The following is a 25,329-nucleotide window of genomic DNA, read 5'->3' on the forward strand; positions in this document are numbered from 1 at the left end:
GTGTGTGTCAGTGTGTGTGTGTGTGTGTGTGTCAGTGTGTGTGTGTGTGTGTGTGTGTGTGTGTGTGTATACACCTCGCACGATTAAATATGTATTTTAGTGTGTTCACACTCACCTCACAAGCAGTAAGAGGTTTAGTAGGTTTGATATATTTGTGATTTAACAAACTTGAAGGTAATAATGTGGCTCCCCGGGGATGAATAGAGGAGAGCAGACCTATTATACTGAACATATTGTTCATCATGACAGGCATCTCACGCTGCTGAGCGGTCTTCTGTAACCCCAGTCTGAATCAATAATGGAGGGCAGCACAACCACCTCACACAAGCCCGCATGTGTACACTGAAGTCTAAACGGTTACGCAACAGACGCGATGTGCAGCTATTGGTGGGAAATTCATTGTATCAATAAAAACACTGACTGGTTGTGGTTTTACCTGTTGACTTTGGACGAGCACTGGACCTCGTATGAGGGACAATCGTTGACAGTACGCAGCAGGTCATTTAGGAAACAGTGTGTTTTCAGATGAAGACAAAAGGCTTTGACTTCATTGGGGTTTTTTTGGTTTTTTTTTTAAGGAAATAGGCAGCTTTGCATGCCAACATGAAAAAATACGCAACAGAATTACAATGGATTTGTTTTACAATACAGCGAAGGGGTTGTTTTTTTTCGGTAGGACTGTTCTTAAATTAAGAGGAGTTTGTTTCAGGATATTCAGGAAAAGAAGTGAAGAGCACATCCCTCCACACCCAACGAAGAACAGAACACAAAGACATTTCGGCTCTGTTGAACTGATCTGGGTTGTTCTTTTGGTGAAAGTCGGCCTCATGTTTCTGTTTATAGAGAGACAAATATACAAGTGTTGCCTCCTCGGGGAATGTAAATAAACTGCAAAAAAGTATCCAAGAAGTAGAAATCCATCCATCGTCATCTTCCGCTTATTCCTACACATTAAGGGTCGCGGGGGGGCTGGAGCCTATCCCAGCGTCAACGGGCGAGAGGCGGGGTTCACCCTGGACAGGAGAAGTAGAAATATTTTGTTCTTTTATTAAACCCCCCACCTCCAAAAAAAATTAAAAGAAAAATACCTTTTTTTAATGTATAAAACACTGAGGGGATTTCTGTTTCATGTTAAGAATTTCCAAAAAGACACAACAATGTTTCATAAGTTTCAACACTTATTTATTTATTCACCTTATCTTTATTTTCTTGACAGCTTTTGTTACGTGTCCACAGACATGGGAAAGAACTCCAGAACACTCAAAAGATAAACATGAGCACTGAGATTAAGACGTCATCACAGATTGAGGAGACCGGCTTCTGTCAGGCAGCTCAGAGCGACAGCAAAGACCCAGGATCAACTATCTGGATCACACTGAGTCCAGATGAGCTCAACTGATCCCTGATCAGCACACGTAACTCTGGGTTGACGCTTGACAAAGCAACAGGCCAGTTATTCTTATCCATCGTGGTTTACAGAGGAAGAGAGAGTTAATATCATCTGTGTGATGTGACTCAACACAGAAATCTTCATTTATATACAAGACGGAGCCAAGATTTCCAGTTTAGTCAGTACAGGGATCATGAATGACAATACTTTACAAGCAGCACTTTGGGGTGGGAAAGCTGTTGTCAGTAGCGAGCAGTAAGGCAGGAGAGAGGGACGAAGAACAGCAGAAGATAAACGGACCTGCATGCTTTGATCCACAGCTAATGACAGTTAAAAAAGCAGCCGAATATAAATCAACTCATTTACCTTTCAACGATTATTGACTAGCACGCGAAAACTGTCTCACAGAAGTGTTTCTTTTAACGTGGTAACCTTGGACTATTTGTGTTGGAAGCTTTGCAAGTCATCTGCAGGTGGTGAATTAAAAACGTATGTCATTTTGGTGCAGTGGTGGTTTGATTACTGGAGCAAAAGTAGACAGCCAGGTGGTGCCAGAATATCCTTGATACATTCTTAAACCCTCGTGAAATCATAAAGGTAATTATGCATGAACATGGAATTAGTAGTGCAATATACCTTCAAAAATGTCATAGATGAAACTTTCCATCTGTCTTCGAGGCAACATAAAGGATAAATTTATAAGCATTTTACATAATAAGATAAAGGAGATATAGATATATATTTTTATACCAAGATGACCCAAAACATCTAAAAAACAAAAACAAATCTCATCCCCTTCTTTCCTAACAAAATCTGACTTGCAGCACAAAACAAAAGCATAAATAAAACCAAATAAAACCTTTACATGACCCCAGTTTCACTGCGTTGCTCAACAGGTTGGCTCGCCTGTGGCACACAGAGTCCCAAATACCTTCTGTTGACTGATGATTGCAAGTCAGATCAGCTGATCAGAGAAAGTCCAACAGACAGAGGGGAAAATGGGAAAGACTGAATGGTTGGCTGACCACGTCTTTGCTACAAAATGTATAAAGGAAGATGTGTCTTTTAACACACACAACTAGAAATGCTTTGATGTGAAACCAACGTTTGGGGCCATCTTGGTGCAGTGAAAACAGATTAGTGGACATCTCTGAACTTAAAAAGCACGACAACACCAAGCTACTTGATTCTGACATGAGCATCAAATATGTAGCAGCTACAGTAGAGAAGCTAATCACTTACAGACGCAACAGTTACAGTCAATGATCATGAGATATATGGCGTACCATACTGTTACAGCTTAAACCAACATCCTACAGAGCATCAGTGATAATATTCACTCTCCAGGACACTAACTGACATTGATCATAAATATAATTTTAAAAAACAAGATTCATAGCATTTACTATTGCCTTACATAAATTAGTCTCTGTGATGATGTCACAGATGATAAATGAGAGAAAGAAGGAGGAAAGGTGAAGGGAGGGAGAAGGGAGGCACTAGCTGGTGCGTGGACGATACAGACAGATTACAGGTCCAATTACAACTTTTCTTTTAGCTACTAGAGGAGACAGATAAGAAACTTATTTCAAGTAGCAACTGTGCTGACACATAAGACAGAATAAGTGCTTATCCCATTCAACAAAATATCAAATCACGTACAGTGCAGTTGTCCTTTTGGTGCAGAAATAAGGTTTATTTGCTTTTTGGCAGGTGAGTGGATGAAAAGATCAACACAAATATGTAGCTGGAGCTTGATATGGCCTGAAAGAGTAAAAACAGCCTAGTTTTGCTTTAAAATGACTAAATCCTCATTGACAAAATGTCAAAACCTCTATGAGTCCCTTATTCTATGTCACGTATCATTTATTTTCCTAGATGTCGCGACAAGTAACTTCCCTTTAAATCAAAAGATATATTTTTAGCTGTTCAGCTCTCTGGAGCAGTATCAGGCTTTATGCTAAGCTAATACTTAGCTCCACATGAGACTAGTATTGATCTTCTCAACTAACTCTAACATAGAATTGTTTCCCAAAATGTCAAATTAATCTTTTTTTTTTTTTTTTTAATCGTGATGTTTTTAAAAATATTTGCTAAAACAACTGCACATCACGGAAGCTGAGAACATTTTTGTAATGACTTTTTCATGCTGTTAACTTCCACCCATCCATCCATTTTCTAACGCTTATCCTGTTATGGGTCGCCGGGGGGCTGGAGGCTGTTAACTTGATTTTTCTTAGTTCAATCTCTTTTGTTTTGTCAGTCGCTTGTAAAACTCTTTCAATTTTCAATTCATTTGCTGGAAAGCTTCTATATAAGTAAAGCCTGGCTGATGTTTCCAGTTGTGTCTGGATGACAGCATGAAAAAAGCAATTCTTCTCAGCTTTCCGTCGCAAATAGAAAAATATTTGAATACATCAGTGACCGAATGCAACAATGCTTTGGTTAAAACACTAAATGATACAACGCATGAACTCAATAAAGTGCTATGCAACATAAGTGGTCCCATCACAAATAAATAAGTGCAGAGAACATATGAGAGCAACGATAAATAGAATTATCTTTCATGGTATTATCCACAATAAATAAATGTTAAGAAATAAAAAGGCAAGGATATGATCTCTCCTGACAGTGTACGATTTAACTGTAGACTAGCCGACAAATTCAAAGATTCAGTTAAACTTACAAAAAAAACAACAACAACAATAACAAAAAAAAAAACCCACACACACTCACACAGGCCCTAACAACAAATCCCTCATGCTACTTCAGTGTTTAAATGGTTAGCAACAGCGATCGACCTGTTTGCTCTCTGAAATCTGCAGGGAAAGAAATACTCTATGCTGTAGAGCACCAAGCCATTCCGAGCTGAGGTAATGTACAGTATTGACGGATGTATGTGGAGCTATCATCCCAGCACTTAAGATACTTTTACACAGAGAAACATCAGGTTTGACTGCAACAAACTTTCATATTCTCTATCAGCTGATGGCATTAATTAGAAATACATGAATGATTTGTTTACAACTGGGATATTTTTATCAGTAAAGATGAATACAGGAAGGGAAGGGTTGATAATATCGTAAACAGTGGTTTATATGTCTTTTTACAGAGAACTGGCAGCCTAACAGATTACAGCTCTACATGTATCTATCTGGAGAAGTCCGAATGCCCAGCAAAGGTAAATTATTCATCTATCTGGAGTTGTTAGTTAGTCTCGTGTTCTTCTAGGAGGGTGCGCACCATGCAGGGTTCAAGGTGGCTACTGAGAATAACTGCAAAAACAGAGAGGACAGTGTTCAGGAGGATTTAAGGATGAGCAATCAAGTGGGACGGGTCGGTCGTCACTGGAGGGTTATTTAAATGGTTTATGTTCAACGAGGAGCGTTTAGATTGTTTTGTTTTGTGTGTTTGTTGTTTTCCGTAAAGCCAGTTCACATCCTCAGAGCAGGTGGGACCGACTGCATGGACTGGACCGACTTTCTCCGGGAGAGCTTTGATCTGAGGGAACCAAAGAAAGAGGACGGTAATACTCACAAATGCAGGACATTGTAAAAACTTAAAGCTTTGTCTCATATGATTCCTGAGTAATTCCTTTGTGAGATGGAGAGGAACAGAAACATGATTTAACATTTCTTAAAAAGAGTTTTCAGCTAATTTGTAATACCTGAAAGCCATGTAGCAGTTTATTTTTAGCCAAACATTAGAAATGTGATGCCGTTATATTCAAACAAGACCACGATCAACAGGCTCATCATCAGCTGTTTTAACAGTTTTGTATCATGTTTCTAATCTTCAGCAACCGTTCAACTTCTCACCTGATGGTGCCGGCTAATAGAGGGTTAAAAGCATAAAGCCAGTCATGCATCTCTTTGTCATTGTTGGCTTGGAGCAGTATCCCACGATGCTCGGTGCACACAGCAAACGTGTTGGGAGTCTGAAGATGTGGAAAAGATCAAGTTTACTCTTCGTAAATTCACTCAGGTTGACAGGGTTATTGATCATTGTTTCAATATTGAATTGAAGTTGTACCCGCAGCAACGTCTGTTTGTCTTCGCTGTATTCCACCTTGGCGGAGGACAGGTTGATGACAGCTCTCTCCACGCTGTCCCTCTCACTGCGATACAGGTAGACGTAAGGCCTGCGCACCACCACGTAGCGTTTGACCCAGCCACTGGTGTGGGGCTCCAGGAAGTGCAGGTAACCTTTCTTTGACACGATGGGGCTGCACACAATGAAAAGAACAGTGATGATGTGAGGCAGAAACCAAGAAAATAAAGCTGCAAGACCTGCTTCTTTAGCAGTTACAGATTAATTATCATCAACAGCTCCTGACCTGACACGAATCTCCTGGATGTCAGGAACAAAGGTGCATCCTCTCAGGGCTTTCTTCCTGTCCACTGGACTGTAGGGGTCCAGATCTGGAGTGGACGCTCCAGAACTGGGTTCTGTGTGTCTAAATCAGATATGAAACCAAATCAAACCCCAAGCAATGCTTCATTTGTGACTACTTAGAGATCAGATAACATACAGAGGAAAGACAACACTTCATCACTATATGATATTGCATAAGTAATATCAATCAAATGAAAATACATATTATTAAAATACTTTGAAAATTGTCATCCATTTATTAATTCATGCTTGATATTTTCAGTATATTGTGAGGATAAGGATCCTGTACTTTTAATTTTTTTTGCTACTTTTGCTTGCAAAATGTTGCACCAGTAAACAATCCAATTAATAAAAGGCATATTTGTGGGAATACATGTCTAAACAATTAAGAGGGCAGCCTCCTCTTCCTGGAGAGAAACTGACAATCATGAAACATAATAATATGGAAGTTAAAATGCAGTAAAACCATCTCTCACCAAGGTTTTGATCCAAACATTTAGAGATAATTATCTATTATAACAAGTTTATAGAAATGATGCTTCATTTTCCCAAAAAATACAAGGTACGAGTACGCATTTTCATACCTAATGTCATAGTGTCCCTCCACCAGTGACGGGCAGGTGGAGGACGGGGTGAGCGTGCTCAGTCCAGACGAGGATGATTCTCTCATCAGTGATGCCGACATCTCAGACAGCTAAAACACACACAAACACACGCCCAAACACATTCACAACAAGTTGTGCATGAAGAAGCACACGCACACACACAAAACAAAAGGGACAAATACAGACATAACATACCAGCAAACAATTAAGCACGTACAACACAAACATGCATTCAGAAAACACTTCAATCAGACAATGTGTCATTTTCAGGCAACAAAATATTGAACCATCTCTCGTAACGTAGGATTTCTAAGAGCCCCTTGTTGGTTAAGATGTTAGAGAGGACATGCAGGACTAATATTAGGTAAGTGGAAGCCTTGAAGTTTCTACAGGAGGGAAGACAATGTTGATGATGATGATGACGATGATGATGATGATGATGATGATCGCAAAAAGAAAGGTGGGGTAACTTAAGATAAGAATAAAATAAGGATGTATGTTTTTGGAGGAACAAATTGAATTAAAACTACCAATATTTCATCAAACTGGCGCAAACAAGCAAATTACTTGTGAATCAAGATATTCACTTGCAATTTAACACTTTTGTCATATCATAGTGGCCAGAGAAGGAAAGACAATTCTTACAGACAATGTTACTTAATGTAACACACATGCCAGCTATATAGAACACTAGCTTATGTGGCATTAGATACAGAAACACAGTATCTAGTTATACAACAGTAAAACAGTAATAAAAGCTGGCAGAAAATGGACAGATGAAGAAGGCAAAATAATTTAAGTTCATTTGAGCTGACCCGTCCCTCTACTGAGAGGTTAAAAAGATGTCAAATGAAACGTCACAGTAATTTCAGTGTGAGGGGAAAATAAATAAGCAAAATGGTCCAGCTGAATAAATTAAAGAATGCTAGATATGATGGCCGAGAGTAGGTGGAGAACAGGGCTTTGCTATATTATTAATGTAACATGGCTAAAGGTTCAGAGGGGGTAATGGGCCGGGTTAGAGGACCTGGGCTGGGGCTCACCTTGCTCTCACTGGCACTGCTGCTCACCTGGCTGTACTCCCTGTTGAAGGTGTGCATCAACAGCCGCAGACACTGTAAAAATGAAAAGGAAGAACAGAAGGGGTTTTAAGATGATATATCAAGCTAATGAACTAACGTGGACACTGAGAGGAGAGCTGTGAATTTCTGGAGGACCCAGAAATGAGCAGTTACCTTGGCAGCCAGCTCCCTCTGCCTCTGGTTGGGGCTATCAGGGGTCGGGCTGCTGCCAGGACTGTGGCTGAGGACAGGGCTCTTAGCAAAGTCGTTGATGTCACTGCTCTTGTAGAGTGCTTCCTGTCCTGCTTGAAGAGTTGCTTCCAGCTTCTCCCTCAGCAGCAGGTAGTGCCTGGTCTTCTCCACCTAAAGAAGATACAGCAGTTTGGATCAACTGATAGCGAAGCATTTCCCAAAAAACATGAGGAGTCCCACAAGGTTCAATTCTTGGAACTTCTGTTTTTTTATCTTGTCATGTTCGTTTTAACTGAAATGATTAAAAATAGTATAAAAAATAGCATTTGTGTGACTCTCTATATAACAGTGTTTTCCACTGCATGGTACCAGCTTGGCTCAGCATAGCTTTTTCAGTGTAGCTTCACTGAGTTGTTATAATGACTAGACAAACGGAGTGTAAGCAGGCGTCATGTTACCAAAAACAACTCAAGTCACGCTGATAACCTGAGATAGAAAAAATGCTTTTCTGACTTCTTTGATCAATGAATTCACCTCTTGAAGTAAGCTGAGTTTCTCCAGCTCCCACTGGTGGTCAAGGATGAGGCTGTCACTACGAGGACGCCATCCAGCCAGGTTCTCTTCACCTCGGACGTACGCCACTGAGGTGTCAAGCACACGCCTGCGACGACGCTGCATGCCTGAAAATAAGGAATAACATAATAATAATAATAATAACAACAATAATAATAATAATAATAATAATAATAATATGCTTTTAAGAGTTACAAAAATTCTTGCTTAATTGAATTCTATCTAACCTGGACTCCCATTGTCCGCCACATGACAGAGAGTCATCTCATAGACTCCAGTGACACGATTACTGTGAACGAGAGGGGCAAAAGGCTGAGGTTGCAAATGGTTTAAACTCACAATTGAATTATTTCATGTCTCTTTTTAAAGCCATTCTCATAGCTCTTGTGAACTACCATCAGTGTCAGAACCCATGAATCTGTACCTCTCAGAGGGCCTGAAGCAGCCGGTGCTGAAGAGGTTTCTGATGGAGCGAGAGGCCGGCAATTTTGTGTCACGGGAGTAAAACACCATGCAGAAGTCTTTGGTGATCACAGTCGGCTGAGTACAGTTCTCCATCTAGTTAGAATAACACCAACACATGAGAATCCATCCAGAAAAATCAAGAGGGATGGGTTTTGTGTAAGTATTGATTCTGATCATTGACTGGATGCTTTTGTGTCAATGCCATCGTTATGCGTTCCCCAGTACCTCCAGATAAGCAGAGAGGGTGATGTAGATCTTCTCTCCATAGGGAGTTACTCTGTTCAGAAGGAGGGAGTTGTGCATGGAACTGTCCCACGCTGCCTCGAACCGGTAGAAGGTTCTGCAGCAAGGAAAACTAAGGTGTGATTATCTGTTTGTGTGTCTTTTTGGAAAAATGTACTGAAAACCAAGCAAGCAAATGGATAATCTGTTATCATAAATATAAGAAAAAAAATTGGAAATATAAAAAAATGACTGTTATTATACCTATGATCAACTCCCAAGGAGACGCTGTCATTAATGAAGAACAAAGAGAAACTTGAGTTAGAAACTTTTAACCGTTGCTGTTAAAAGTGTCAACGAAGCAAATAAAACCGATCCATGCAAACTGAGAAAAGCAAAAACATATTTCAGTATAAAAGGCATGATGAAGCAAATTATTCAGAAGCAGATACTACACGTTTGTGAAGACACAGAGACAAAATTGGTAATACACAATCCAAATTCATACTTGTCATCATGTTTTGGCCAGAAATATCCAGAAGACAGGATGTTGAGCGAGAGGATGTTGGGGTCTATGATGGTCTCATCGGCTTCTGGGGTGTTTCGAATACGACCTGAGTTCAAAGAAAGCGATGATGAGACTAGATAAGAGACAACCAAAGTTTTTCTGAGATGAATTGTGGCTGGGTGACCAAAACTCAACATCAGTGAGTTGAATGTAATTCCAACATCAACTTGGCATAGAATTATAATGTTTTTTGATTTTCTCCAAATAAATTCTGGCCTGGCAATGGCGTTTTAATTTACTAATCACTCACCAATAACCAGCTCCTTCACCTCTTTCCATTCAATATCATTTCCTGTTTCGTGAGCGATGGTAGCAGTGATCCTCCTCTGAATACCCTGAGGGGTTGAGGACAGACAGAAAATAAGTCTGTTAGTTAGTAGTGAAGATGTCAAGGAGCTGAAAATACTTTATTTTCAGAGCTGAGGGACCGTAACTGAAGCAACAGGTACTCTAAGAATTGACGTGTTTTGAAGAAACCGTTAAACATTTATAATGTGTGATGTGGTCCTACCTGATGTAGGAGGAACGTGCCGTGGCAGGGCATCCCACCTCGGTGGTCAACGACAGCTGGGATGTAGCTGGAGATGGCAAAGTAATCAACACATAAAACCAGTAATTCTTTGCACAATGCATCTCATGAGACCTCAAATAGATCTTTTTTTGTGTTGTGCAAGATCAAACTCACTCTCCGTTAGCTTCCAGCTCACAGATCTCAAAGAAAACCATGAGGTCGTATTTGGCATGACAGGGTCCGGCGGTGGAGCGGGTCAGAGTGCTGAGTTTGGTGGCGGGCACTGGAGGAATGAAGAGAAAAAAGAATGAAGATGAAACCGAGCTAAAGAGAAAAAGGCTGGTGTTGAACTGACAAGTCAACTGATTTGGACGTGAGTGGCGGAAGATGCTGACTCATTTGTCTACTTGGTCCAAATCTTACAATTTGTTTGCGTTTTGTATTTTATTAAACTTTTTTTTGTTTTTGTTTTTTACAGATGGTCAAAAAGAAACTGCTATCATGAGGCACCATGCTACTGTAGGCTAAAACCCTAACCCCCTTGAGCTTTTTACTATTTTTGTAAGATAAAGAAATATGTGAAAGTTAATAATCTGCTATGCTTGTGCCCTGTGATATGTGTTTGTCTGTGTGGTGGACTGGAGGAGAAAAATGAATATCCAGACCCTAATCTTGTTTATGACTCTCTCATTTATGTAACAGTCAAACATTAATCCATGTATTAAATAGATTAACAACAGTTTATTAGATTATTTGAGACTACTCACCTGGTTTGGATAACGGCATCACTCTGGGGAACTGTCTTCTGGAAGGTCTGAGTGGACTAAAAGACAAAAAAATAAAATAACATGTTGTAACTTTCTGTCTTTGTAAAAATAGTAACCACTGATTGTAGTCATATTCCTTCCTGACCTGATCAAGTCTTTGCAGAGTGGCGGGAAGGGTTGTTTCTGATAGTGGCCGAACACCTCGAAGACGATGGGCTGAGTCTTGATGTACTCCACGAAGGACTTGGTCACCTCCACTGTGATCTAACAGAAGACCGGGGAAATCCTCAACCACGATCATGACCAGTTTATACGTGAGTAGTCTCAACTGAACATGTTTAATTCTTACATTTTGTACATGGTAGAAGCCCAGCGGGGGTCCTCTGCCTGTGTTTTTCAGAGGTTCAGTGGAGAAAGCTTCATCATGACGATGGATAAAGCTGGAAAAAAAAAATGGGTTGCCATTATAACATCTGAACTTGAGCTGCAATTGAAGCACCTTTCCTCATTGACAACCTCAAGAAAACCCTGTTCACTCACTTGAACTGGCAGAAGATGTCAGCGTACTCGGCTGAGATGCTGGAGGCCTGTAAGACAGTGACTCTGAAGGTGAAGGTGCTGCCAATCTTCAGGTGGGACAGAGCCTTCTCCGGGGACAGGTCCAGAGGAAGATCCAGACCCAGTCCTAAACTCTTGACTGGGCTGCGAGGAGGCTCCTGGGTGGCTACATCGGACACCGGTAGTCGTTTTAGTACTGAGGAGAACTTATAAAATTACTAATTCATGTCAGCACTGAAGTACTAACAGCATTCGATTGTTCAGCTCTGAGCACATCAACATGAAGTATAAGTACATTTGATCCCAATTTGAAGTGGATGTGCATTTTAAAATCATGGGGTCATGTGCTGTAACAACATGAGAGCTGCAGACGGGCACAGCTTCAAGGAGAGAAAATTGAATTCATGAATTCACAAGACAAATCCAGTAGATATATTCTGTCTGAATAAAGGCTCTAACCAGTCAGTGAAAGTAAAGATCCGTGTGTACCATCTTTGGATATTCAACGTATCATTTAGGTTTAGCACCAAAACACAGGGAAGTCGCATCCTCTCTCAGATAAATATTCTTTTGTAACACATGTTCACCTTCACAGGTGTTGTTATTGACTTCATCAGCAGAGATTCCTATCTCCGAATTCTGTCCTTCTCCTTCCACAATCCTCAGCTCCTCCTGCGATGTGTTGGAGTGGGAAAGACTAGCAGGACAGGACTCAGTCTGGAACTTCAAGAGAACACGATACAATATTAGCATTCATTTACCTACAGTTAATGATGTTCAACCAAGCTACGATGTTGATGCAAGTAGTACGTTCATTCTGATGTTTCGTCTTCTTTCAGTATGGGCTTAGACAGAAAATACTAGAACACTGGCTAGAAGCACCTTCTCAAACTGTTTGTCTTCAAAAGAGATCTTGGCAGTGCCTGACTGCCTCACGCCAGAGCCGTAATCTGGGGCCTCTTCATCAGCTGAAAACAGAAGACAAGGTGAGTCTAGATCTCCATTCACGAACAAACACTCGCCTTCAAACTCATTTTACCTGATATAGCCTGCACAGCCACTCTGAGGAAGCCCTTCACCTCGCCCTTCTCGCTAACAATAGCCACTCGATGCACCAGGGGCACAGGATACAGCAGGTTACTCAGGTACACAAAAGCCCTGAGGTGATGCAAAAAGGGTGTTAAGACTTTTAGCGAGACTTTATTGGGCAATAAAAGAGCAGGTGACAAATCGGTGCTGGCAGCCGGAGGTGAACAGTGCATCTTGATGCATTGACGGACCTGCCAACCAGGCGGAACCAGGGGAAGCGGTCGTAGAAGGGGTCGCCTCCAGTCAGGGCGTGGTCACAGTCCTCCACAGCACTGCTAGGGAGTTCTGCAGCGCGATCGTACATTTCCCTCATCAGGTCCAGCCTCTGTCTGCAGGGGGAAGCATCAAAAGATATTTAGAACAGCATCACATCAAAACAGGACACGCAGGCAGAGGTAAAATTTAAAAAAAAAAATGAAGAAGCAGAAGCTGTTACCAAAATGACCTTAATAATCACTGCTAGCAAATCCTTTTTCTGTCGATTGACTTATCAGTTCTTACATGCACAGCTGATGTCAGTGGGGGGGTTAAATGCTTTAGTATTTGTCATCAGATTCTTTAACATGGATGATTTGAATATGAGATGAACCTTCACAATAGAATCATAGTCCACCTTCTTTATGCAAACAGCCAAGTACCTGAGTTTCTCTAGGGTCCAGTAATGCGTCGCGCCATTCTTCTGATCCTGCACTTCGACAGCTACAATAGTCTGAGGGAAAGGTCGTCTCTCCCTCTCTTGGGCGGCGCTGGCAGGCAGCAGGTCCGGAGGCAGAGGCGAGTACAGAGTGTCTGTCAACAGGACAAACTGGAACTGAACCTGCGGATGATATAAAATTCAATCATCACTGCTTTATTTATATCCCGCTGTGTCGTACTTGCAATTTCAAGTTAGAATGCTGCAATTCCTAAAAGATTATTCCTGCAGTAATAAACTGAATTCCCTGCAGTCCAGTGCTGAATGTCATTACATCCTGATCCTTCCGCAGCACCGTCTGCACATTGAAAAGTGGTCTAATATAGTATTACAGATTTATATCCGATACTCTTACAGCTACAACTGCTGAAAACACAAGCATCTAGCTGCAGTCTCAAATTTGCCCTCAACTTTCTCGGTATTTGTCGAGTGTAGCATGTTAAGGACACAACAGCTACAATATCACATTATATCCCAGAACGTTTTCCAGGATTCTTTATTCTCCCACCTTCTTCTTCAGCTCCACACTGATAGCATTAGCCTCCTTGAGGAAAATAGCATTGCCCCAGAGCAGATCTCGGAGGGAGGTGAACTGATAGAAACGCCACTTTCTGAAAGCCCACAGAGCCAGCTCAGTCTCACGCTTGGTCCACGGCACTGGAGAGGCAGGACAGAAGTAAAGCCTCGTCTAAGAGCCGTCACAAGCTTTGAGAATATAATCCAGTTGTTTCATGCAAAAGGCTTGAAGAGTCAGAAGCAGTTAAATTACCTTCTTCTTCAGGCTCCTCCTCTTCCTCAGGGGACTCCAGATACCTCGAGTCCACCTGCTTCTGAAGGGCCTCCAGTTTACTCTCGTAGTCCTGAAATGGAATAATACGGAATCCAGATCAGAAACAGGATGACTGTACGTAAACCTGTCAAACCAAAGTTTGCCCCTACCAGCCTCTGCTGTTCCAGCAAGTTACTGGCTTCTTCTCTTTCTTTGCGGTACTGATCCTCCAGCTCCTGAAGCCTGGAAGAAATTCAAAAACACTTAAGTAAATTACAATAACAGTAAACATTCAAACATATGACAGAGAGAAAAATCATCAGTAATTCTCCCCAAACCTCTGCTCCATCTCCTGCTTCATATCGATGCCTTGTTTCTCCAGCAGCTCTCTCTGAGCAAAGGCCCAGTCGACGGGCTCCACTGGAGTCTCGGCACAGGGCGTCCTCTCTCGCTCCAACCGAGCCTGCTCCGGGTCATTGAAGCGAAAAACGTGGCTTTTGCCCATGATGATGCGGTTGCCTAAAAGTGGAAATCAAAAAGTCTCAAGGAGGGGCATAAAATCTGACTATTAAAGAAGTTCTAAAGACTGAAATTTGTTGCACTTATAAGAACATGTTACTTAATAAAAAACATGCTAAAGATATTTGAAATTCAGCCACAGCTGTTGAGATCCACTTGTCCTGACATTTTTATCATATTGTGTTATTTCCCTCATCCTGTCCAAAAAAGCTTCCTACATACCCGACCGAAGCACGATGGGCGAGGTCACTCTCTTTCCATTGACGTAGGTCTCTGCTCCCTCACATGGTTCCAGAATGACACAACCTGAACCACAAGACCATGACATCATATAAACACGTGCCACGCCCGATTACAGCATTAACAAACATTGTGTTGATACTCTTCGAGCCAGAGTAAGAGCAGCCACCTTCTCCTTGGGGGCCAGTGGTGCTGCTGAAGGTGCAGTGCTCATCTTTGATAAAATGGCCACTGAGGACAATGTCTTGGCGAGTCTTGGCATTTTCACGGCCAACCCTGATGGAAGATGAGGTCATCAAAATGATGAGAGATCTGCCTGAAGCAGCGCTTTATCTGAATCAAATCTCAAAACGTTGAAAGGATTACTTGGTGGTGCCGTCTTTGATGTAATACAGCAGACACTCTGACATCAACGGGTCCTCGTTCAGGTTCACCAGATGGGGGGTCTGCAGGGAGAATCACGGTGAATATACGTGAGCTAAGAGCTTTGAGTGTTTTATGAAAATGCAACAGTGGTCTGCATCATACCTTTTTGGGGGAGAAAACACCCACAGTGCCTCCATCTTCTCTCATGGCAACACCCATCTCAGCCAGCAGGGCCTCTCTGCACCAAAGCAGCATCACATCATGCTCATACACTCAAAATGTTACAGTCAGAGCGGACAAAGAGACAGCATTTGAAAAGACAGTGATCAATTTTGACCTTCTGCTATTCCACCAGGAGGAATCACAACACTGGACTTCTACCACAATGAATGTGATGAATAAACCAGCATTTTTCTCACTTTTAAACCATCAAATTCAACAAAGTTAAAGCTACGCAAATGTATCTTGAAGCTTTTATTGCCACATCTAAAGTGGTACCATATTTGTGAAAATGTAAGTTTCCAGAATGCCTTTAAAGATTAATTTTAATATATTCATATCTTTGGGAACAATTAAAAAAAAAAAAAACAGCTTCAAAACTTTCTGCAAACCTTTATGTTAAGTTCTTCTTTTTCGGCAATTTTCCAAAAAAGAGCACCCCATTGAGAGAATAATTCTGTGTCAACAACTTTAAAAACACCTTCCTATATTCTAAGCAGTCCTTCAGCCTGATAACATTCAGATTTATTGTAATAATGAAGAACAAGTCACTTAGAATCATTTCAATTTGAATGTGGGACAATGAAGTGTTGAACTGCTGTGTAAATGAACAGGCAGCAAGAATCTGAAGGGGTACTGGCTATCTTTGACCCACCTCTCCATACGAATGGCCTCAGTACGTCGTAGTTTCTCTTCCCAGGTCTCATTGAGCTCGGCAATGATTTTCTCTGTTTCCTGTTGATGAAATAAAGATGTATAACTTCACATATTTTCTTAATCATCCAGAACTCTCACACACGTACACCACCCATGGACTGTCCTACCTTGAGCCTCTCGATGGCCTCTTCACTCGCCGGGCTAAAGATGCGATCGTGGAGGTTACTGATGGACCCGGCACGACTGGACAGGGCCGAGAGTGAGGGGGAGGGGCTCATTCCCGTCATGGCATTGGTCACTGTGGAGAGATCACCCCTTTGATTGACAGCCTGGCGATTATTTACAAAGTTCTTGTAATCGCACAGGTCTGCCAGAGAGAGAGGCGTTGCATGGAGGAGATGCGAGAACAAGGGAAGGGAGGAAGGTAGGAGCAGACGCCGGGTAATTCAGGAGAGACAGCAGGGATTGAGAGGAACACGCAGAGATAAAAGGTAACAAAACGGGGGAAGAACAGGGAGGAGTACAAAAAAAGAAGAAGAGAGAGCTCAAATAATGGATCAAAGAAGCAGAGGTCATTTGCTTACCAAAGCCATCGCAAATGGAGAGAAACCGAGCACAAAATGCTGAGAGTATGAGACCAGAAGCTTTTTTTCCCTGATGCTGAATTACACACAGACGGGTGACAAATTCAAGGAAAAACCAACATGGAGAGTTTTGGTATGATGTTAATTCAAGTCTGTGGAACTCTACTGGAGGGATGAACCTTTCTCTTCTATGATACGGTGAAACACATGGGCACTGGGTGGGTTGAGATCTGGTTGCCACACTTTCATACTTCAAGTGACCCCTAAGGTCATGGGTGTCATTCTCTTTCTAGTCCACTCACTTGTTCAAGTTGTTCCTTTTAATCTATCACCCATCTGTGCTCGACAAGCCCGCGAGCAGAGAAAGAAAACAAGGTTTTTTTTTCATTTGTGGTATATTTTCATGTCCATGAGATGTTTAGTCTGTAACAGCACAGGCTCAAAGCTCGTGACTCAGCTTCAATGAGGTCCGCACACAGAGAACGAGTATGCAGGGAAAGAGCTAAAATGACGTCCTGCTGATCAGTCTGTCCTTCCATCATCAGTGGTAAAATAAAAAAAATAAAACATAAAAAAAACAGCATGCTGGGAGCAAACTGGTGTTTTTGCAAGACGCAGAAGAGTCAAGCAATGCAGATTCTTCATAACTGCCATCAGATCAAGATGCAAGCTTTCCACTTAAAAATAACTTTGCAGCTGACTGAAACTGTGTTGAAAACAATTCAAGTATTAATCAAATAGAAATGTTGCTGAATTTCTTATCAAAAATGATAGACTACAGCAACATGGTTATTTTAGCATAGCTCTGAACAATCAATGCTGTCTTGTATTAATCTGACTTGACATGTGGTAGTTTGGTCTCTGGTGTGGCGGAGGAGGAAAGCCTGCTCAGGATTCATTTCTACTGGTAGCAAAGCGCAGACTTGTTAGCGTTATACACACATTTCAAACCAGTGATGACGGGGTCGCTGCAGCGATACGCTGATAGGACAGAGGAGAGAGACTTTGTATAAGACACACACACGCACATACACACACAGACACACACTGTCCTGTCTTGTATTTGCAGAAAAATGGAACTTGAGAAAATGTCTACATGCAGGTTGTTTTTTGCGTGTGTGTATAAGAACGATAACCATCTGACACTCACTCTCGATGATGTCGCCCAGCCCCTGAGCGTACAGTAGGTCTTTGAGACGAGCCACCTCCTCTTTCAGCTCACGCACAAGCCGGTTGTTGGGGTCCTCGTTGATCACGGCGTTGCAGCGGATCTGTTTGGCTCGGTCGGCGTACCTGGAGAGACGGACGCCATTAAGAGCAAGAATGAATTTGAAAGCTCAATCTGAGTCAGACGAGGGACGAGTAGGACGTCATACAGAGACTAGCGACAAGTATGTATGTGTATGAATGAGCTCATCTACAGTTGAATTTGAACATGTGATCAAATGTGATTTCAATCTTTTCCCATGATTCATCCCTCAGGGACGACTTGTTTCGGATAAACATGCTTTAATCTTGATTCTTCATCTGTTGCAAATGCAAAACTTGCAACTTTCTCAAACTCTGACGGAGAAAACTGAAAATACTTAATTTGACCAACATGTCATCAGATAAGTATGTTTATACATAAATTTGTGATCTTGCCTTTTTTTCTACCATCACTGTTCAGCAATTGCCTCACATTTAACTCTGTATTTCATGAATATGATACAGGTTGATCACTTTCACCATCCTTTTTTATAAAACAAACATGTCCAGTGGAGAAATGGCATTGCGTTATATTTAATTTCATTGCTGTCCATTTATTTCTTTAATTGTATATATTGGATTTTTATTTCTTTTTGGTATCATTTTGTGCGTAGTTTGTTTTTCCTTCACAAATTTCTGAGAGAAATGCTAAATGAGCCTGTGGCTTCTTGACCTCTTTTGTCATCTCTTATTTTTGTCATCAGCCTCATTTGGATTTTTACCAAGTTTTATTTGTGCGTAAATAAAGAAAAGGTCATTGACATTTATCTCACCGGAGGGTGCTGAGGGTTTCATCATAGTTGATGTCTGCAGGGCTGAGGGCAGCTACCATGGCCGTACGAGAGTTTCCTCCTGAAAACACAACATTTAAAAATAAATAAACTGATAGGGTCTTCTTCTTTTTTTTTATTTAGAGCAGCTTTATATTAAAAAAAAAAAAATCATACCCAGGTTCTCCCTCAGTAGCCAAGTCAGAACTGAGTCTCTGTAAGGAATGAAACTCTCCACCTTCTTCTTCTTCTTGTTCTGAACAAAGCCAGAATGACATTTATAAGCTCAACACCATATATATCGACTATGCTCCATCTGCTGCTTCAGGTGAGTGACAGATATCCTGACTGACCTTGTTTGGTGCTGAGTCCTGTCGGGTGAGAGAAGCCAACATTGTTAACCGAACAACAAGAAAAAGAATCCGCAGCTGTGTTTTTGTGACGGAGAGAAACTTACAATTTCAGCCAATGCCGAAATGACTTTCCCCAGTGTGGTCAGAGATTTGTTGATGTTTGCTCCCTCCTAAAGCCACACAGAGGTTGATGGCAGTTAATGCTGTGAAGGCATTTTAATTGCAAATATAAATACCACCTTAAACATCGGCAGTCTTTACTTTCAGTCTGGTTCCTTTCGCCCCAGTAGAGTCGGCTCTCTCACTGCCAGCCAAGTCCACCAGACTGATCTTGCTGACCTATCATATCATACAAAATATTGTTAAAAGAAAATGCGCGACTATTTCACACCAGCACATCCATCACCCACTCAGGTTTCAATCATTTCTGCTCCGTAACATCTCTTACAGCTGCTGCAACAAGGTTCAGACGAGGAAAACTATTGATCTGTTCGTCAAGAAGCAAAGAAACTATTTCTGTCTCTGTGAGTCGGGGTGATTTAGACTAGAACCTTCTCTGACGTGTTCTCTGTCTCCATGTCATGTTTCTTTTGCGTGAAGATGATGTTGAAGACGGCGTGGGAGCGGCTGCTGGTCTCGTTCATATTGGTAGCAGCAACAGTCCTGAGGAAAAACATGATAACATTGATGGTTATCATGTCGTGTATGGTATTATCAATTAAACAAAAACAAAACCCCACAAAACCCCTCGTGCTTTACTTTAATAGATATCAAAATAATATTTAATAATACTATCTGATACTGTATACTATGATATTTTCCATAGTCCATCATCATGTCCTCAGGAGTCCTTCATTCAGGTTACCTGGCCTTGTTTCCAGAGTCCATCAGGTCCTGGATGTCGTTGTAGGAAGTGACAGCTAGTTTGGACAAATCCTCCACATAGGGTCCCATCAGAGGGTGTTCCCTGACACGCAGGTTCCCTTTGTTCTTGGGGTTCAGAAGGTCACGCACACGCTCACAGTAGATTTCCATGTAACTCACCTGAGGGAAGGAAGAGGCGTGTTTTTAGTGCTACGAAGCTGCTGTAGATTTGTTCACAGCCTGCGTCTTGTGATTTACCTGAAAATCTAGAACTTATTCCAGATTCCACGAGAACCTGAACCATCTTTAATGTTGTCAATATTTGCAGTCACTCACCTCCACAGAGTAAGACATGCTGTTGTCGTTATTGCTGTCATTGATCTTGGTGAAAAGGTCCTCACAGAGCTAGAAAGCATAAACCAGGTTGTCATTAAGTTGCATATTCATATCTTCATATCTTCAAATCTATCATTTCTTGCATCCATTAAATTAATCGATCATTTTAATTCAATTTTTTTAAGTCGTGAATGACTACAGTATTACCAAAGGTATGATCCCCTGCTGGTCCTTCTCCTGTCGTCCCATCATGGTGTAGCTCTTGCCAGCCCCTGTCTGTCCGTATGCAAATATACACACATTGTAGCCTTCGAAGGCATGTAGCAACATCTCCTCTCCAATGTCTCTGTACACCTGCATCTGGGATGCATAGTTGATGTCCTCAGGCTGCAGACGGAGGAAGGAGCAGATTGGGAAAAAATGAAAAAGATGAGAGAGAGAATGTCAACATTTTTAATGCCAAGTCACCGATGAAAGCATTCGGTGACGGTGAAGTATTAGTACCCGGAGCTTGTGGTTACATGATGTACTCACAGTAGTGTGTGACCAGTAAGAAAAGTCAAAGTTGAAACTTTTGTTCTCTTTTGGCTGTTTAGGGTTCAGGATTGCTGTAATAGAGCAAAAACACAAACGTGCAGTTAAAGGCATGAAAATGTTGACAATCGGCCTCAAGTAAACTGTGCGTTCTTCGATTTCGGTCTTTTTGACTTTAATTCTGTACGAACTGAAAAAAATTTAGGAGAGAAAATCCACGTCCAATGTTCATCTCAATCTTTAAAAACACACAACTCTCACACACGCAATTTTAACAGCTACATGTGTTTTGAAGTTTTGGATCAAAACTAAATTCAATGCAATCATGACTATCATCTTGATTAAGTGCATATTTCTGAAGGAAATAATGGAACCTGAAATTATTCCCAGTCAAACTTCAAATAAAGACAAAAGAGCCTTAAAAATAACATGGAATATGACTGAACTAAGACCTGTCCTGAGGCCATTTCCCAGTAAGTGTCCTCATTTCTAAATCATGATTTTTATTTCTCACCACCACCATTAAAATGACATCAAACCTCCTGAAGACAGAGATAATTTCACCTCGTAACAAAGAGAAAGCACCCACCCTAGATATGACATCACAGTTAGTATAAATAGGACGAGTTTTTATTGTTGCGCTCATCATTTTCAGAGAAGAAAGGGGTGCCATTTGCGTAAAGAACTCAAACTGAGCCGAGGCAGATGCTGTTTTAGCTGTTTTAGAATCCACAGCAACACTGCTGATGTTTCTGGAGAGGCTGAGAGCAGCACGGACGCTACGCAGGAGAACAGAGTGACACGATCCGTGATGGGAAGTCACAGTCAGGGACGGTGAAGCTAATGAGTCAAAGTAATGAAAGTTTACATTTTTGGCTCTGATGGGGTCAGTAAATAACACTGACAGGCACAAAGAGCCTCACACACACACACACATACACACACACACACACACTCTTGTATCAGCTGACCCTGCGTCTGGGCCCTACAACAACAAGGAGGCCTTGTTGGTCCCTGTGGGAGCTCGGTGGCTTTCGCTGCATCCTACACACGCTGACAGCCCACCGGCACCAAGCCTGACTGGCGCTTTTGTTTTCCTCTCTAGCTGTCAAGATGCTGCCAGCCTGCCCACGCCGGTCACTGCAGGCCGCAAATACCAGAGGTTCAAAATGGCCTAAATGTAGGTTACAGTGATAACGCTTTGATTTGTGGGCTTCACCCTCTGAAGTCATCTTTCAGAACATGAAAATACCTTTTATTCTTTCGCATTATTTTTTATTTATCTGTATTTTATTCTTCATAGGTCTTCATTCTAAAGCCCCTTTTTTCAGTGACTGCAACACATTTTATTCTTGTCGTTCGCAGCCCGTTCGTTACCGCGTCACTTCTTTATGCCACCATTAGGGGTGACAAGAAGAAAATATTTAAAATTGAAAAAAATTACATCTTAAATCTTAAAACACATTGTAAAATACCAGAATGTATGTATGCTAAAGAGCAAAAAAAAAAAAAAAAATTCACACAGAATCAAAAACAGAATGCAGGGTTTAAAAAAGTTAAATGTATCAGAGTTTTTTAAATAATCTGTAGACACAAATCATAAAATATATAATATTTAATACATGATACAAATGCATATAAAAATTGCACAAATAAAATACAAAAATACTTGTTTTTTTATACCAACTGATAAAAACATATTTCAAAAATGTATTTTGTCCTGACCCTTGGACCCCCCCTTAAACCTTATATTTGTATTTGTTCTTGCATCAAGAATATATTGCACTTTGCTTCAGTAACATTTACAATAATGCATGTTAATCAAAATGTCCAAACCCCAACCCTGGTAATAACGCCCCCTACACACAATTTCACAATAAAAGCCTGATTCCCACTCACTTGTGGTGTTTCCTGACATCTGAATGATGCATTTGCTGTCCTTCGCCATCTCCCTGGAGTTGAAGGGTCTGACCCTCACCGCCACTTTCACTGAAGCCCCCGCCATCGTCCTGGTGGGTGTGAGAGTGATTAATGGAGCTGAAGTTTTGTGTGGTTAAACACACGCACGCTAGCCACGCACCTGGACAGGTAGATAATGAGAGAGAGAGAGAAAGAGAGAGAGAGAGAGAGAGAGAGAGAGAGAGAGAGAGAGAGAGAGAAGCTAATATCAGTACAGGGAGATGTGAAACCTTGATATCATCGATGTATAAATTTGGGTGTAAATCGCACGTTAAGTCGTGATGGAATCAAACATCAACGATCAGTTACTCCTGATACGTCCATGCAAAATAATTTGATCAAATGTTACATTCCTATTGACATGTAATTAGTAATACAGTTAGGGCAGGGTGATATGGATCAAAATAAATATCACAATCATTTTGACCAAATGCCTCAATATGGACAATGTTGATGCTTTCAAAAAACATCAGCGCAAGGAGATTTCTGATAAATGTTCATCAGAAACGTGGATATTGTGGCTACGGAGGTCAAGGCAAATACAAGGCTGCATAAGCTGAGAAACATACATGTGGAACTGCTGTGATGTCGCCTTTAAAAGCAGGAGAAGACGACACTAAGGCCATATCACCATAAAATAGTAGCCCAAATCTAAGATCTAATGGAATTTAGTCTCATCATGGCATCAATATAAGTAGACGTGCAAATATTTTGTAAGGTTAAAAAAAGTATTACTTTTTCAAATTCATGTTTTTTAAAATGTAGAAAAGTAAATTTTGTCTACATTTGTTTTATTTATTTATTTATTTATTTATTTATTTTTACAGATTATACCAACATCAGTAAATATCGTTATCAGCTCTAAAGTCTTGACACATGATGGAAAAAATCCAATATCCTGCATAACGTGATATAAGCCTGTTATATTTCCCAGCTAAAAATATAAAACAATATCTGGAAATCCAGTTGTCATGAGCAACCAACAACTTCTGCAGGTCGAAGTGCTACCACAGTCAACCTTCAAGCAACAAATGAAGGTGAGCACACACACCAGCAAGGCTTTGATTGACAGCTACAACCACAAACCTCCACCTTCAGCTTAAGAATGAATGCATCAGATCCATGCAGCACGATGCTCTCATGCATCGACACATATGGTGGATTGTTGCATATCTAATAGCAAAGCCAGGGGCAATTAAGATGCCACGTCAGGGAAGGGCGAGTGCTAACACGTCATTATTCCTGGAGCTGATGATGACGGTGGCTCAGGGGTGAGCAGCCCAGCGAAGCTCATCTCTGATGACAGTAAGACGCCAGCAGATGCAACACAAATGTATAGGACAGCACATCTCTTCCCCACTGGCCTGGCAGAACTACAGTAAGATCCAACCCAGAAAATATTAGGATTGAAGTAATGGGTGGACGTTGCCTTTCAAATTACTTATACAGTGGCTGGATTTGATGACTAATGGGACACATTTAGCTTCAGTCAGAGTCGGGCCATTGTGGAGGGACCCGAGAATGGTTATTGTTTATTCTACCAGCATCATCCTCTCCTCTCCTCTCCTCCATCCTGGCTCGGGCCTTCTGTTCACACCAAACGACCAAAATGAAACATTACAATTGTTGCTTTATTTCTAATACCACCACTGTATTGTTTCTATTAATATAGATTATATCTTTTTTTCTATTCATGAGCAGATACCGCATGCTGATTTTTGATTTTTTTTTTTTTTTTTTTTTTTTTTGGGAACATACTCGCGTCCAGACTGCGTGGCGCACATCACCTCCATACTCTCAGCCTCGGACGATGACGAACACAAATCCGCTTGAACATCTCTACGGTAAAAATAAACGCATAATTTGATACAATATTAATCACGCAGCCTTGTATAAGCCTTGGCCGTATAAATATATCTCCTCCATCTTGCCTCTCCTGCCGCACCTCAAAAACAGGCCGCGTAAACACAGAAGCATCCAACACTGCGACAGAAAGGAGGTCAGCGCACAGTCTCAGAGGCCGACCGGCAATAACCACACGTATTCCGTTCTGCTGGAATGTCGGTGATAGACACTTTGAAAAAGGGTGCATTGGGGCCTTTTAAGAACATCAAAGGTTCTGACGCAGCAGCCTTATTTACCTCTACACATGTACACAAGGATCGGCAACAACACACACACACACACACACACACACACACACACACACACACACTGAGCGTCCACACTGAGGCGTGACACCCTTGGATAAAGATGCTGTTTAGGAAAACATCTCACCGGGGAGCAGAGAAGCGATTCCAACCTCAGCAACTGCACTCGACGCCTGCAGAATCTGAATCACGTTCCGGGTCCAAGCAGCACCAGTAACCGCCTTCTGGTTTCCTCTCAGCTGTTTGTATTTTCGTCTTTATCTCCGTCTTTGGTCAGCCTAGAACCCCCCTTCCCTGGGCGCATCCATACATGGAGAATCCGCCGGGGAAGGAGAGTCTGCCTCAGCTGGATGAGCTGGACGGTCGAAGCGATGCGACGATTAGAGGAGAGGGAGAGGAGGAGGAGGATGAAGAAGATGGGGGGGAGGCAGGTGGAGCAACGCGTGAATGCTCCAGTCTGCCTGCCTCGCAGTCTGAGAGCAGGGAAAATGGCGGCGCTGGTGTTCCAGGGATGCTGGGAGGCGGTGATGACATCAGCAGCAGCATCAGCAGCAGAGGAGGAGAGGGAGGAAGAACAACAAGGACCAAAACAGGCCGTTATGAAACATGTGTCAGACAGTTAGGAGTCAGTGCTGCCTCGTCCCCAAACTTGAGCACAATATCTTTCACAT

General features: G+C 41.6%; 1 protein-coding gene across 8 annotated transcripts; it reads right to left on the reverse strand.

Annotated features, from left to right (window-relative positions):
• Nucleotides 1-1,171: 1,171 nt before the first annotated feature.
• kif1ab (kinesin family member 1Ab) lies at nucleotides 1,172-25,152 on the reverse strand. 8 transcript variants are annotated; one of them, XM_086203642.1, is made up of 49 exons: nucleotides 24,786-25,152; nucleotides 22,449-22,629; nucleotides 20,550-20,623; nucleotides 20,223-20,402; nucleotides 20,016-20,084; nucleotides 19,681-19,859; nucleotides 19,367-19,478; nucleotides 19,077-19,154; nucleotides 18,920-18,985; nucleotides 18,816-18,833; nucleotides 18,640-18,718; nucleotides 18,466-18,544; nucleotides 17,595-17,737; nucleotides 17,387-17,425; nucleotides 16,028-16,158; nucleotides 15,859-15,938; nucleotides 15,147-15,222; nucleotides 14,985-15,064; nucleotides 14,788-14,894; nucleotides 14,601-14,684; nucleotides 14,198-14,378; nucleotides 14,030-14,102; nucleotides 13,860-13,950; nucleotides 13,599-13,747; nucleotides 13,035-13,213; nucleotides 12,588-12,725; nucleotides 12,347-12,465; nucleotides 12,190-12,275; nucleotides 11,895-12,030; nucleotides 11,290-11,473; nucleotides 11,099-11,189; nucleotides 10,895-11,013; nucleotides 10,750-10,805; nucleotides 10,157-10,265; nucleotides 9,983-10,049; nucleotides 9,722-9,806; nucleotides 9,412-9,517; nucleotides 9,168-9,191; nucleotides 8,907-9,021; nucleotides 8,641-8,774; nucleotides 8,444-8,505; nucleotides 8,178-8,323; nucleotides 7,626-7,814; nucleotides 7,434-7,505; nucleotides 6,370-6,479; nucleotides 5,727-5,846; nucleotides 5,423-5,615; nucleotides 5,209-5,327; nucleotides 1,172-4,891 (listed from the first exon to the last, which is right to left on the reverse strand). In XM_086203642.1, the coding sequence occupies exons 2-49, from the start codon at nucleotides 22,552-22,554 to the stop codon at nucleotides 4,825-4,827; spliced, it is 5,100 nt and encodes a 1,699-aa protein (XP_086059768.1). In that variant the 5' UTR covers nucleotides 22,555-22,629; nucleotides 24,786-25,152; the 3' UTR covers nucleotides 1,172-4,824. The 8 variants fall into 8 exon arrangements, with proteins under 8 accessions (XP_086059768.1, XP_086059763.1, XP_086059766.1 ...); XM_086203637.1 differs by having other exon boundaries at nucleotides 11,290-11,503; XM_086203640.1 differs by lacking the exon at nucleotides 17,387-17,425.
• Nucleotides 25,153-25,329: the final 177 nt, after the last annotated feature.

Source organism: Aulostomus chinensis, chromosome 5 (assembly GCF_037954235.1).
Source record: "Aulostomus chinensis isolate RoL2024-O1b breed Wild chromosome 5, RoL_Achi_v1.0, whole genome shotgun sequence".
Classification (NCBI taxonomy): domain Eukaryota; kingdom Metazoa; phylum Chordata; class Actinopteri; order Syngnathiformes; family Aulostomidae; genus Aulostomus; species Aulostomus chinensis.